The sequence below is a fragment of the Crocodylus siamensis genome, chromosome 5 (genome assembly GCF_052110815.1).
Source record: "Crocodylus siamensis isolate JL-2025a chromosome 5, ASM5211081v1, whole genome shotgun sequence".
Lineage (NCBI taxonomy): Eukaryota > Metazoa > Chordata > Crocodylia > Crocodylidae > Crocodylus > Crocodylus siamensis.
Genome location: NC_143399.1, coordinates 51,754,212 through 51,768,637, shown reverse-complemented (window position 1 = coordinate 51,768,637; position 14,426 = coordinate 51,754,212). Strand labels below are relative to the sequence as shown.

Below are 14,426 nucleotides of genomic sequence, written 5' to 3'. Positions count from 1 at the left end.
CTTAGCAAGCTGAATTCTCTAGTGCTCTCCTTGAAGAAAGAGCGGTTGCCAAATACATCAGAGAGTGAGTGAACAAGAAAGTGAGGGAGAGAGAACAAGAGCAAGTGAATGAACAAGTGAGGGTGCTAGTGGGTGAGAGACATTGAGTGGGAGAGCAGAGAAGAATGAGTAGATATATGTTCAGGTGTGAGGGAGAAGTGATGCACAGAAAGGTGAGCAATGGATTACAGGGTATAATCCATCAAGTGACATTGGGCCTCAGGACATCAAAGCTCCCTGAGACCCCTGCACAGTACCTGAGCTGCAGACAAACACAGGCCTTCAGTCTCCATGGATGTCAGTCCCTCCCCTTCCATCAACACTAAAGCCATCATCACGAGTTTCAAAGGCACAAAGAAAGAATGATAACATGACAAACCCATGACATTTTGGAACACGAGACTCTGTTCTCTGCTTCTTCCCTTCTCAGATGGTTCACATGTGCCAAGCAGTCACAAGTAAGTAGAATTATTGCCCTGCCACAGCCTCCTCTGTTCTTATACCATGCCCATCACCATAGTACCTGAATACCTGTATCCCTCCCCCATCCCTTCTATGGGAGTATGGGACAGCCCCTCACTGAGGCAACACTGCACTTTCTGATCAATACAGGAGTAGGAGGGAGGGGGTAAAAAATGAATCATAATTGCCTCATAGATAGTATCCTCAGACAAAAGGAAAAAGCAGACCCCCATAGGCTGGCCACAGTACAACGAGCTAGCTCACTGCTGTTTTGAACCCCATCACCTGCACACAGAAGAAGTGGGGTAGAGACATCCTGGTGTTTGAGTGCCAAATGGGGGAAAACACAAGGGGTATTTTTGTGCCAGTGCCCTTTGGAAACAACTTTCCTCACAACCCCCTAGTCTGAAAGTTGAGGAAGATCCAGCATGGTAGGCATCTCCCCCAGCTCCTGCTATGTAGAAAATGCCCATGCTAGGCTTTAAAGTTAAACCATTCCTCTCTTTTATCCTAGTTTAAGGTTGGACAGAAGGATTAGTGGGGGCCATAAAACTATGCCTTCTAATGGGACTGCTGACTGAGGCAACACCAAGTTGCAGCAAAACTTTCTGCCCCTTGGGATGAGCCATCACTGCAGCCTAATGCACGAATGCTCTTGATGTCATCATCAGTACAACAGGGGCCAGAGAAGGGCAGGAGCCAAAGGATTATATCAGCCACCGCTGTGGAGTTTTAATGAAGACAACAGGCCTGCAGCATACCCCAGACCCTCAGGATATCCTCAGGGAAATACACCCCTCTTGGAGGAGTGTGAGAGTAATTGGTCAGTTGATGTCAGTTCTGCTGCTGAGTCAGTGTTTACTGGCCAGTCTCAGCTCTGGCTTATACACTGAGAATATTGGTAAGTGTTGCTGGCATCACTTCTGTCCATTCTTTGTATAAATAGTAGGAAACTACTTAATTCTTACCCCACCCTGCTCCCCGCTCATCTTGGTCCAGTGTCTCCACCAACAGTTCTCCTATATTTAAATAGCACAGTCACTTTCCTTTCCTTCCCAACTGTCCAGTTCTCACCAGTTAAATGTTTGGAAACATGGAGGAGCAAGTCTGACAGTGTCTAGATACTGGCTTGGCCTAGAGGTAGCCAGCAGATCTGTTTCTAGGTGCTCAGAGCTGTGTTGGTAAGACTCTGGAGCATGATCATGAACTACCAAGGGGAGCAGGAGATATTCAGAGTGTGAAGAGTAAAGAATGAGAGGATTCCAAAGAAAACTGGGTTCTGAAAGTCATAGCTCATGGGTGCCTCTCACCACCAACATAACCTTGCCCTGTCTCAAGCAGCTCTGTATGTGTCCTTGGGAAGGCAAAGTAAAAACAGAAAGTAGTCACTTACGCCAAGGCGAAAGCCACCAAAGCCCCCACCACCACGATGAAGTCCAGGATGTTCCAGAGGTCTCGGAAATAGGAGCCATCCTGCAGGATCAAGCCCTGATCTATCATCTGCAAGTAAGAGGTTATAACACAGACAGTGAATGACTCAAGTAGAAACAGTTCCCCCTCCAGGGCTTGGTTGGCAGATGTGCTCAGGATTTGTCTGTCCCTGGAGTATGGGTGACCAAACCCTGGGCTCAACAAACTGAAAATGTCAAGGGACTGCCATGGAGATGAGCATTCTTAGGTCTGCTTAAGTGCCTGGAGCTAGGTACCTGCATAAGTGACCAACAGTCCAAGTGATATCAAAGTGAGCCACATAATTTCAATGACTATTGCTCTCAATGGGAGCTCAGCACACCTGAAAGTCAGGCTTATTTGGTTGTTTGAGTGTGGATCAAGCTGCCTAATTTTAGGCACCTGAGTGGGAAAGACGCGGCCCTTCTAGCTTAAGCAATGTCTCATGGACCAAGCTCAGAATTTTAGAGGTGGTGGGTACTGCTAGGATACAACTGTGCTGGGGGAGGAGGGGAGAGTGAAGGAGGTTCCATAAAAAGGGCTCTTTAAATCCAAATTTAAGACAAAACTAAAATCAAGCTGCTATGTCACATTTTGTTCCACGAGATGCTTAAAACATTCTCCACCCACAAGGAGGAAGTTGCAGCACTTGTCACTGTCAATTGAAACTTTGCCAACAACTCTATTCCCCATTTCACCTAATCTTTGCAAGCTCACTCAGGGCATGTTCTATACCAGCATCCCTCCCAGCCCTGGGTTCACAGGCCAACCAAATAAGTCCCACCCATTTGCTCCCACTCGGGTCCACCAGAGAATAGTCATTAGGCAGAGCATGTGGCTTATAAGTGGTCCTGTGTGGCTGGGACAGGCCTCAGAGTCCCTCCAGCCCTGACCTCAGGCAGTCTCAAGACAAGTTTTTTGTGCTCCTGAGTAGAAATGAATGTGCAGGGTTTATTTTGCTAGTGATGGCCCCAAGCTTGCTTAGAGCAAAGCTGTGCTTTTTGAGAATGTCCCCTCTCCTCTTTCTTTCAAAGGCACTACACACCCTGGAGTTCAACACCCTATCAAGTGATAAAGCAAGCCCAGGAGTGGATGCTGTTGGCACTTTCTTTCTGGCACATTCATTCTACCGAACTAATTGAACAGCTGGAACAATGGCCAGTGGGACAATCAGAGTAGATTCTTCACTAACCAGCAGGAAGAAGCACTGTGGAAAAAGCTTTAAAAATGGCCTTTTCACTTGTAACCCACTGGGAAAGCACTGTACACTGTTTGCCACCTTCTCTCCACCCTCCACTACTGCACACAAACATACACATACACAAGCCTACAGGAATCCCATGAAGGGAGTTTCTTACCTTTATAACCATCTCAAAGGTGAAGACACCAGTGAAAACATAGTCAAAATACCTCAGGACCTGCACAAAAGAAGCAGAAGAAAAGGGCTTTATCTAATGTGTCCAACTGGTGTCTGCTCACACACTTGCATGCATGATGTTGGGTTCACTCACCCAGACAAACTCCCTGTTAAAAGCTCACACTAACTCTTACTATACAAAAGCCCAGATTAAGGGCCCAATTCTCATTGTGGAACTAAGCTAGGAAAGATCCTATTATGACTAGCTCTTGGACAACCAGAGGCTCAGTACACTGAGGATCTGGAAGAGTTATAGGCCCCTCTACAGAGATTTCATAGACATTAGGGCTGGAAGGGACCTCGGGAGATCATCGAGTCCAGCCCCCTGCCCAAAGGGCAGGAAGTCAGCTGGGGTCATAGGATCCCACCAAGATAAGCATCCAATTTACTCTTGAAGGTGTTCAATGTAGGTGCTTGAACCACCTCTGCTGGCAGACTGTTCCAGACCTTGGGGGCTCGGACAGTAAAGACATTCTTCCTTATGTCCAGCCTGAAACGGTCTTGCAGGAGTTTGTGACCGTTCGACCTTGTCATCCCTTGGGGCGCTCTGGTGAACAAACGTTCCCCCAGATCCTGGTGGTCACCCTTGATAAATTTATAGGTGGCTATCAGATCACCCCTGAGCCTACGCTTTTGCAGGCTAAAGAGTCCCATGGCTCTCAGCCTGTCATCATAAGATCTGTTTTCCTGACCTCTGATCATGCGTGTGGCTCTCCTCTGGACTCTCTCAAGCTTCTCCACATCCTTTTTGAATTGTGGAGCCCAAAACTGGATGCAGTACTCCAGCTGCGGCCTCACCAAGGCTGAGTACAAGGGGAGAATGACGTCCCGGGATTTGCTCGAGAGGCATCTATGGATGCAAGCCAGTGTTTTGGTTGCTTTACTAGCCGCAGCATTGCATTGCAGGCTCATGTTCATCTTGTGGTCAATGATGACTCCCAAGTCTCTTTCTTCTGTAGTGCTAACCAACGTAGCACTGCCGAGCCTATAAGGGTGCAGGTTTTTCCTCCCAAGGTGGAGAACCTTGCATTTTTTGGTGTTAAACACCATGAGGTTCTCGTCTGCCCATTTGCTGAGCTTGTCCAGGTCAGCCTGGATCACCCGCCTGTCCTCTGGCATGGATGCTTTGCCCCAAAGTTTGGTGTCATTAGCGAACTTGGCCAGTCCACTCCTGACTCCAATGTCCACAGTGTTAATGAAGATGTTGAACAGTATGGGTCCCAGGACAGAGCCTTGAGGGACCCCACTGGTCACAGGGCACCACAATGAGTGACTGCCATCAATCACAACCCTCTGGGTCCGACCACAGAGCCAATTTCCCAGCCAGCGGATCGTGGTGCAGCCAAGGCCACAACTGGGCAGTTTGGCCAAGAGGTGATCATGGGATACCAGATCAAAAGCTTTTTTGAAGTCAAGATATATGACATCAACCTCTTCTCCCTTGTCCAGGTGATAGGTCACCTGGTCATAGAAGGAAATGAGATTGGTCAAACAAGACCTACCCGCAACAAACCCGTGCTGGCTATCCCTTAGGATGTTAGCCTGGGCCAGTCCCTCAAGGATGGCCTCCTTAATAAACTTTTCTAGGATCTTCCCCAGGATAGAAGTCAGGCTAATGGGCCTGTAGTTAGCTGGATCCACTCTCCTCCCTTTTTTGAAGATTGGCACCACATTGGCCTTCTTCCAGTCTTCGGGCACTACACCAGAGCGCCAGGAGTTTTCAAAGATCCGTGCCAGGGGCTGGGCTATGACGCTCGCCAGCTCTTTGAGTACCCTGGGGTGAAGATTGTCAGGGCCAGCTGACTTGAAGGTATCCGGCTTCTCAAGGTGTTCTTTCACAAGGTCAGCATTTATGGAGTGTAGGGGATCCCCCTCACCCAGATTTCCCTGTCCCAGAGCAGGCATGGGCATCCCACGTGACTGATGAAAGACTGACACAAAGTACCTATTTAATAGGTTGGCTTTTTCCTGGGTGTCAGTTGCCAGTTGCCCCATCTGGTTTAGCAGGGGTCCAACGTTGCCCTTGCTTTTCCTCTGGCTCCCCACATATCTGAAAAAGGACTTTTTGTTGTCCTTGATGCCTGAAGCTAGTTGGAGTTCAGTTGCAGCCTTGGCTTTCCTGGTTTGGTCCCTGCAGGACCGGACCAGCGCGGAGTAATCCTCCTTGGAGGTGAATCCCATCCTCCATCCTTTGTAGGCTTTCCTTTTAAGCCACAGGAGGTCCACTAGGTCTCTGGAGAGCCAGGGGGACTGCTGTGCCTTCTTGCTGCCTTTCTTCCGTGTTGGAATAGATTTAGCTTGTGCACTGAGGATCGCTTCCTTGAGGAGCAACCACTCTTCTTGAACTCCCATCACCCTGGGGTCATGGTCCCTGAGGGCCTAACCGACTAGCCTCTTGAGCTTGTCAAAGTCGGCTTTTCTGAAGTCAAGGACTTCTGTGTTGCTGACTGACTTGCCAGCTTTACGGCAGATGGTGAAGGTGATCAGCTCGTGGTCACTGTCACCCAGCTTCCCATCGATCACTAGGTCGCCGATTAGGTTGTCCCCCATAGCCAGTACCAGGTCGAGCAGCGCTTTGCCTCTCGTTGGCCCATAGACTTCTTGAGTCAGGTAGAGGTCATCCACGCATGAGAGAAAGCTTTGCGACCGCTCAGATTTTGCTGAGTGATCTTCCCACGAGATGTCCGGGTAATTGAAGTCACCCATGACAACCAAGGTCCTGGAGCAAGCGGCCTCAGTCAGTTCCCGGGCGAACTCCTGGTCAAGCTCAGGACTTTGAGTGGGAGGTCTGTAGTAGACTCCCACCGTTGTGTCCCCTGTGCCGTATTCCCCACGAATTTTTACCCAGAGGGTCTCTAGCTGTCCATGCCGGTCGCCAACATCAGCTTGCAGGGACATGTAGCTTTCCTTGACATAGAGAGCTACACCCCTGCCCCTTTTGTCAATATGATCCCTCCTGTACAGGGTATAGCCCTCTATAGCCGTGGTCCAGTCATGGGTGGAGTCCCACCAGGTCTCCGTTATCCCAATGACATCATATTTCTTTGCACTGAGCAGGAGGACGAGCTCGTCCTGCTTGTTGCCCAGGCTCCTGGCATTAGTGTACAGGCAGGCAAGTGTGCCCTTGGGGGCTCTTGCCTTGCCCACAGATTGTGCCAGGGCTGGGGCAGGGGTGGGCTCCCTTAAGTGCCTTGGTCCGCTGGCTTTGCAAGGGTCGCTCAGCGGGCCAGCAGTGGCAGTAGTCCCCCCATCCCCCAGCGGGCTTAGTTTAAAGCCTGGTGGAGCAGGTCAGCCAGCCTGGCTGAGAAGAGCCTCCTCCCCAGGGGGGAGAGGTGGAGGCCATCTCTTCCCAGCAGCTCGCTGCCTCTCTCGCCAAAGAGCGGGCTGTGGTCATGGAAGCCAAAGCCTTCCCGATGACACCAGCGCCGCAGTCTTTGGTTGACTGCATGGATCCTCCTCTCCCGCCTCAGCCCATAGCCCAAGACTGGGAGGATGGACGAAAACACCACCTGAGCTCTCAGACCCCTAAGCCCCGCTCCCAACTCCCTGTAGCGCCTCATGACCTGGTTGGGGGTGCTCTGAGCCGTGTCATTGGTGCCCACGTGAATAAGGAGCATGGGGTAGTGGTCTGTGGGCCGGAGGAGCTGCGGGATCCTCTCCGCAATGTCTCGGATGCGGGCTCCCGGGAAGCAGCAGACTTCCCGGGCTAAGGGGTCAGGGAGGCAGATTGCCCCCTCGGTCCCCCGCAGGATGGAGTCTCCCACAACAAACACCTTTCGCTTTGTCTTGGGGAGAGCAGGGGCAGTAGCTGCGGTCGAGCCTGGGTTGCCTGCAGGAGCCGGCAACTGAGCAGGCTCTGCCGGGGCTGCAAGAGGTGCGAACCTGTTGCTAAGCTCCAGCGAGGGAGGGGCCTTGGTGCGGCGGGCCTTGGGGCCCTTGACCACCTTGGTCCATGCCCCTGACTGGGCAGAGCAGGAGGTCCCAGAGTCCTCCTTAGTCATGGAGAGAGACGGAGCTCTCCCCTGCGGCTCCCAGGGGAGAAGGGCCTGGCAGTAGGAGTCTATCTCCTGCTCGCAGTCCCTGATGGCACGCAGTCTCTGGAGATGCACAGTGGTGACCCCAAACTCTCACCCTTGCTTAAGTTAAGCCCTATCTACCCCTTTCTGAGCTACAATAGCTCCTACAAGGCCTAACAAATTAGGCCTTCGGGGATGGAAATCCCTCTGTATGAGCGAGGTTGAGAATGAGTTTCAGTAGTCTCAGTAAAGGCAAACACTAGATTTGATTTTTAAGTAAGGCCAACAAGAAAGGAATGGAAATGCTCTCTGCCCTGAAGCGCAATAAGAAACAGGTTCACACTCATCCTTTGCTCTCTACTCTCCCTTCCCCCTAGTTCTAACCCTTTCTCCCTTTCACTCACACACTTCACCTGGCTCTCATTAACCTTCCCTCACTTTCTGCCTCCTCATTTCTCGCCTTCCCAAGGTGCTTTGTCTGCTGCTAGCACAGTAGTTAATTCAGACACCTTCCTGCTCTCTCCAGCCTTCTGTCCCTCTTCCCAGCTGCTGATCTGCTAAGAGTAGGTGAAATTCATGCTGAATAGAGAGTTATACGAAGCTAGTATACTACATATGTGTAACTTAGCCCTGAAAGCCAGGTTTAGGATTGCCTGGACTTTGGCTACCCCTATACCAGGCAGAATGGCAACCAAAGAGTACAAACCCAGAGAGGAGAAGCTCTAACTACCATGGCAAGGGTATACCCATTACTCTAGTTATGGTAGAGCTTTTTCTTCCTAGGGCTACACTTATTGGTGACTGACCAGCCTGCCTGAGCTGAAGCTAAAACTAAAGCCAGCTTTCTGATACAGCTTCTTTGTGCAGTATTTTCCTCTTCTAAGGATTTGCCTGCTCAGTTTGCTAAATCCATCTTCTGATTCTACTATGAGGCACACATGGAGAGAGAACATAGGGCTGATATAACTGTACTCTTCTTGAAAGAAAAACAGGGCATGAGGCAGGAGAGTGACTGGCATTTCCATCCTCTGATCAAACTGGTTGATCTTGGATGATGCTTAGATACAGGTCAGATCAGCTTAATAGATCATCTGTAAGGGACTGACTTTGTGCACATATAACATTTGTACAAATTCATTTTGGCTATATTTTCCTACTGGACAGTTGATCCTGAGATTCAATTTTGCCTTGGACAAATCAATGCAAAAACACATTCAGCTGAGTAACAGGAGACAGGAAAGGGAGAACCATATACAACGCCTCCACCCAATGCCATCCTGCTCCATCTCTTCGGAACACTACCAGCTCATCCTGTCCCTGTGACCATGGGCTGAAGTCTCCCTAACCCATTTTCATTCCCTCCCTTAGGACTTTAGGGCAACCACTGGCTGAGACATCATTGTCTCCCACTGGACACATGCCTGACCCTTGGCGCTGTCATACCCTTCCCTTCAATTTGTTCTTCCCTTTCTTAGTTCAGCCACAGCTGCCCTCACAGTTCATTCTGTTGTCCCAATACATATTTCTAGTCTTCTAATACCTCTCACTACATATATCTACACATTTAGCAAGGTTAGAAATAATATCTGGGCATCTGGTTGGGCATCCAGTTGATAGATCTGAGCATGAAGCTGAGTCAAGAGTATAATGCAGGAGGGCATGAGAGGATTCTGGGACAAAGCATGCCATTAGCTGTCTGCTACAACACTTCCAAGGAGCTAAAAGAAATTTAGAGAGTGTAACTGCTCTTCCTCCTCTGCTCTCTCTTCAACTGAGGAACTGGGGCACATTGGGCAAGGGAAAGGGGGAAAACAGCAAGAGAAGTCACAGTCACTTTATTCCTGTCAGAGTTGGTCAGGACGGGGTCTTCGGCTGCCAATGCAATGCTGCTAGCTGCAATCACCAGGAGGATGCACATCTCAAAGTAGCGCAGGTTCACAATGTAATGACAGGCTCTTCGCACACTGTGGGAGAAATGATAGGGAGAAATCACTGTATGTGCATACCTGAACACACCTTGCACACACACATGTGCATGAACACTTTAGATAAGATTACAGACAGAAAAAAGGCTTTAAAAACACCTAGCACTCAAAAGGCAGGAGGTGCCAGATTTCAGATGGCTCATGCATCCTTCCCTTGTGCGCTCACCCTGGGCACTTAATGAAGCTGGGAAAATAACAAAGTGGCAACTTAATTTAAGATCTAACTGCACATGCACATGAATGGAGCACTTCTGTTCACTGTGGGAGCTGTGCAATGGAGGAAGGGAGTTATCACACTGAGTTTTTACACCTGTTAGAACTGAACTTCACCTGAACTTGACTCCGGGCCTACCAAGGATGAGGCTCTTCATGCATGTCATGTTCCTATGGTCCTATGATCAGATGGGTGTCTGAGGGAAGGGAAGGGAAGGGAAGGGAAGGGAAGGAGGGAGCTTAAGTCAGCATTGGCCACTCTGGAGCAGAAGCAGCAGCTGCAAGTACAGAAAGTAGGTTCTTAGCAAACATGGGAGCCCAATGTTGGTTCAGGATTCCCTGCCAACCTGCTCATTTCTCTTAACACCTTTCCCACCCTACCCAAGTGCATAGCCTCTCCTTCCCATGCACACAGCTCCCTTGGCACCCCCATAAACACAGATGTTGTCAGCTTTTGTGTTTTTATTGCAAGTCGCAGGATAATCACAATTTCTGATACACCCACCTCCTCAAGTCACATGAATACAGAAGGAATTTTCTTTTTGTATGGGGGGTAGGGGGGGAGGACAAGAACCTGGAAAATGTGGCCCCCAAAGGCTCAAACACCACAAGGCAAAAGCAAAGGCATAAACCTACTTGTTTATACTGGTGGAGTTCTGGCCAATGTCCCAGGTCCAGAGATCCTGACTTGTGGCATTGGAGTGCTTGGGATTAACAATATTAAACACACCACCAGGACCTCCAAGCACTTCCTCCAGCTCTGTTCTCCACCTCCCAGCAACTCTGTCAGAATATATGCTGCCTGTACTTGAGGTTAAAGTCCGAGCAGTCTCTCACTCCTGTTCCTTTTTCCTTGCAATCTTTCTCCTTCCATTCATTCACCCTGCACCATACATCCCACACCCAACAGTCCTTACTATTTCCCTTCTCCCCATTCTGCACTCATGGTAGAAGTTAAGAGGAGAAGGTGGCAGTGGGAAGAGGAAGAAGAGGAGGGTCATGCAAGGAGAAAGTCGCAATGATATGGAGGATGGGCAGGCTTAGCAGGGAGGGAGTAGCGCGAGAAAGTGAGACAAAAGGACAGAGAGCTGGAGATATAGTCAGGGGCTTTGTACTTGAGCAGCTCCTCATAGTGCACACACAAAAAGAAGTGGGAGGAAGCACTAGCCTGGGGGTCGGAGTGGGACAGGAAGGGTTTCTCCCACTGCCTGCTGCTTGGATATATGACGAATGAATTCCCCCTACTCCTCTTAACATATAGTGCTTCTGCCTCCCACAGCCCCTAGAAGCCATGCAGCCTACAAAGACCCATGTGGATCTACAAAGTCCCTCAGAGTTGCATTCCCCTGGAACAAAACAAACCAGTCACCTGCCCTGGGCACCTAGTAACAGTTTGGGGCTTAATCATTTCCAATCAGGTTGAAGTCTATGAAATATTCTGGCAAGCAGTTCTAGTTCCCAGAGGTCCCCAGGGCACCTTTGCTAGTTGTCAGGGGGGCCGTGCTGCAGAACACGAGTCTGATGTCAGGTGGGGCAACAGACTCTGTAAACTCACAAGTGCAGGCTTTTGGTGGTTTGTCTAAATCTAACACCTTCCCAACTATAATGCTTCCTGCCTCATATAGCTAGAATGGATTTACCCTACCTAAAATTTGGGGAGGGTGCCAGGGTTAGCAGACTTGCTTGTGGGAGATTTCAAGGGTGCAAGCTGTAGGCCGCAGATTTACTTCTTACCTAAGAAGACACCAGTGCTCCCTCATACCATCCCGGGGAATGGAAGGGTACTGCATTCAGATCCAACACCAGCTCCTGCAGAAGTGAAGGAGCCCCAGCTACTCCTGGTAGCCTCCCAGCCAAATATGGGCCCACCTCAGCTCTGCTTGTTCCGTGGGATCTAACAGCACTATTGCTTGAGATGCAAAACCCTTACAAGGTGCAGCCCTATCTTACCCTTTCCATCTCAATGGCATGGCTACTACAGGACAAAGACCAAAGAGTGTCTCACGGGTTAGTTGTGCTGAAGATGAACATGGAGCTGTGAGGCACCATTGCTTTGCCCGTCTCTGAGCTTTTCTCTTTTTTCCGTTTCTTCTTTTCCGCCTCCTCCTCATCCTCTTTTGTCTCTGCCTCCTTCAAGGGGCTGGCTTCTCCATCTGTCTTGTTGCTAACTGAAAAAGAAACCAACTCTTACTGACCAGGCAGGCTAACACTGCTACATGATACGTTTGTCAAGGAGACTAGAGGGCGGTGGAATTGCATTGGTTAGTCTGCAGAGCTAAGTGGTGAGTATCCACGGAGAACAGGTAATCATCGATGGCTTCTCTGCCTTGAAACCCTCCCAAAATTAGCTCCTTTGCATGAGAATACTGCAGTCTGGAGCAGTTGTTGAAGCCTTGCACTCCTCAGCCATTGCTAAGGCTGCTGCAATGCAAATGCAACAAAAATGAATTATGAACATTACTTAGCAGCCTAAGAATGTCATTTCTATGTGGAGAGAGAATACAAACTACAAGACTGCTGTGCTACCAAGTTCTGCTGTTAGGAAAAAGAAGTACAAAAGGAAAGACACAAACTGACAGGAAGAGACAGACAAAAGGGACTTTAATGAGGCAAAATTTTTGTGGTGCTATTTAATTAATGCCACAATTTAAAAACTTTCATCTTCAAGATGAGAAGAAATGTTCCCTTTGTCTTTAAGGTTTGACTGACAGGGAATCATGTTGCTTTAGAAAAAGTTTATTCTAGTGTTTTGTGCAGGCCTTGGCAGGAATCAAGGCGATGGAAAGTTGGGGAGGGGAGGGGGAAAGAAGGAAGAGAAGGAAAAGAGATGGTAAATGGGAGAGCAGATGGATGCAGGGAGATGGAAACAGAAGGAGAAAGAAGAAGCCATGGGGGAAAATGGAAGAGATGGGTGGAAGGAATAACTGAAAGAGAGAAAAATACAAGGTGAGGCTACTGTGTAACTAAATAAGAGAGCGGCCAGCCATGCATGTGAGACATACCTATACAGTGCAAACTGGGGGATAAGCCTCAGATATCTGGCCAAAAAAGTAGCAGCACTTTCTTATGCTCAAGGGCATTATACCTCGAATTCTCTATGCCTGGTGGCACAGTCATGGGTTTATTTCTAGCACAGCTGCCACTCAGAGTTCCCCTGGTTGGATGATGGGCTTAGGGAATCCTCATGAATTTTCACTGCTATTGGGAAGAAGGCCTTGAATGCACTGAGCATCTCCCTGATAGGTGTGACTATACTAATGCAAACCTTTTGAGTAGGCAGGAAAAGTTGCTCTAAGCCAGGTTTTGTTCCAGTGTGATTTTCCTCAGTTTGAAACCACCCTGAACCAAATCCCAGCCTAAAACACTTTGGCAGTGTGCACTTGGACGTTAGTGCAGCTGCACTGGGGAGGAGAAGGGGGAAGGAGGGACCATCAGTGGCAGTCCCCAGTGCAAAGTCTAATTCAAAACCAAGAGATGTGTGCAGACAGAAGGAGATCTGTAAGCAATATGATCCTGGATTGCAACAGACAACCATCCCACATAAAACCACAGAAAAAAACCACCCTTGTGGGTCCACATTAGTACCCTCAGTGCCACCCACCACGTGTGGAAACAACTGGTTTGTAGTCCAAAGTCTCAGCAAAGCAACACGAAGGTGTACAGAAGAGATGATCTTAGAATGCTTTTTCACTAGACCTTGTGGTGTAGGGAACACATGAATGCCAAGGTGACCCTCTGGGGATTTCAAAGGATGCCTAGAATTATCAAGGGTCAGGAAGGAAGGAAAGAAACAGGTAAGGAACATAAAGAGATGGGTCCTCACTCTGTACCACAGTGGAGTCTTGGACATCGATCATGATGGTGGTGCTCTCAGTGGCTTTCTCAGTATTGGCTGTGATGGAGGAGAGGTCTGGTTCACTCCTGCTGATGGCTCTGCTCATCTCCATCTGGAGGCTGCCCAGGAGGGCTTGGTCACTGGTATCCAGGCCGCTGCAGTCCTGCTCAGTCAGGCTTACATTATTCCCCTGGTTGAGCTCATGAGGGACTTTAGGTGGACTCCTGTCTTTGGTGGCCCCAGGGACCTCAGCCTCGCTGGCTGGGATTCCATTCGTTCTACAGGCAGAACAGAGAAAAGGAGGGGCAAAGAGAAGCAGAGAAAGGGTAAGAGGAGTACCACAGATAGGGACAGGAAAGAGAAGTGAGAGAAAAGGGGGAGGGGAGAAGAAAAGAAGAAAGAGGGGGAAAATGAAGGTTGGAGGGTAAAGATAAAGGGGGAAAGGGGCAGAGAGAGAGAGAGAGAGAAAGCCATGTGTTCTTTTGGAATGATCATTCTTGAAATCTTGTGAAGACACTGGCTAGAAACAGAGAAAGCTACATACAACTATCTCCAAAAACAGCAGCCCCTTTATCTTAAGCAACTGGTTTCAAGTATCTTGAAAGCTATAGTGCTTTTTGCCTGATCTCCAACTGCTTTACTGTCCTATGGTTGACCTCTCCTGTACAGCAAGGATATAGCCCTGATATCCCATGCCAACTTCAGAAGACCAGAACAGCTGGACTTGCGACCAAGTGCTGGGGTTTGGTAGAGGGACCTTCCCATCTTGAGAAAAACCTCTGCTCCTGAGGATGGCTAGCTTTACCTGGGAATAGCCCTGAAAGAAATGATCTCTCTGTGGGATTTCCAGGTGAGGAGGAAGATATACTACAGGGGAAACAAGTAGAGTACAGGTGAGAAACCTAAAAGACTTAATTAGTGCTAGTGCAGCAGCTTAACACAAACATCAGGTTCAGGTCAGACTCACTGGGGGTGTGAAATGGGACAGGCAACCCCATTTGAATTTGTCT

The 14,426-nt window shown here is 49.1% G+C and overlaps 1 protein-coding gene across 1 annotated transcript in view; it reads right to left on the bottom strand.

The window, feature by feature from the left end:
* CACNA1E (calcium voltage-gated channel subunit alpha1 E) overlaps nucleotides 1-14,426 on the bottom strand; it is a 353,537-nt gene that overhangs the window by 69,485 nt on the left and 269,626 nt on the right. Inside the window, exons 23-27 of the mRNA XM_090047888.1 lie at nucleotides 13,405-13,694; nucleotides 11,587-11,749; nucleotides 9,218-9,347; nucleotides 3,309-3,368; nucleotides 1,895-2,001 (exon numbers count right to left, since the gene is read on the bottom strand). Coding sequence (XP_089904014.1) covers nucleotides 1,895-2,001; nucleotides 3,309-3,368; nucleotides 9,218-9,347; nucleotides 11,587-11,749; nucleotides 13,405-13,694 — 750 coding nt within the window. The remainder of the gene's footprint in view (nucleotides 1-1,894; nucleotides 2,002-3,308; nucleotides 3,369-9,217; nucleotides 9,348-11,586; nucleotides 11,750-13,404; nucleotides 13,695-14,426) is intronic.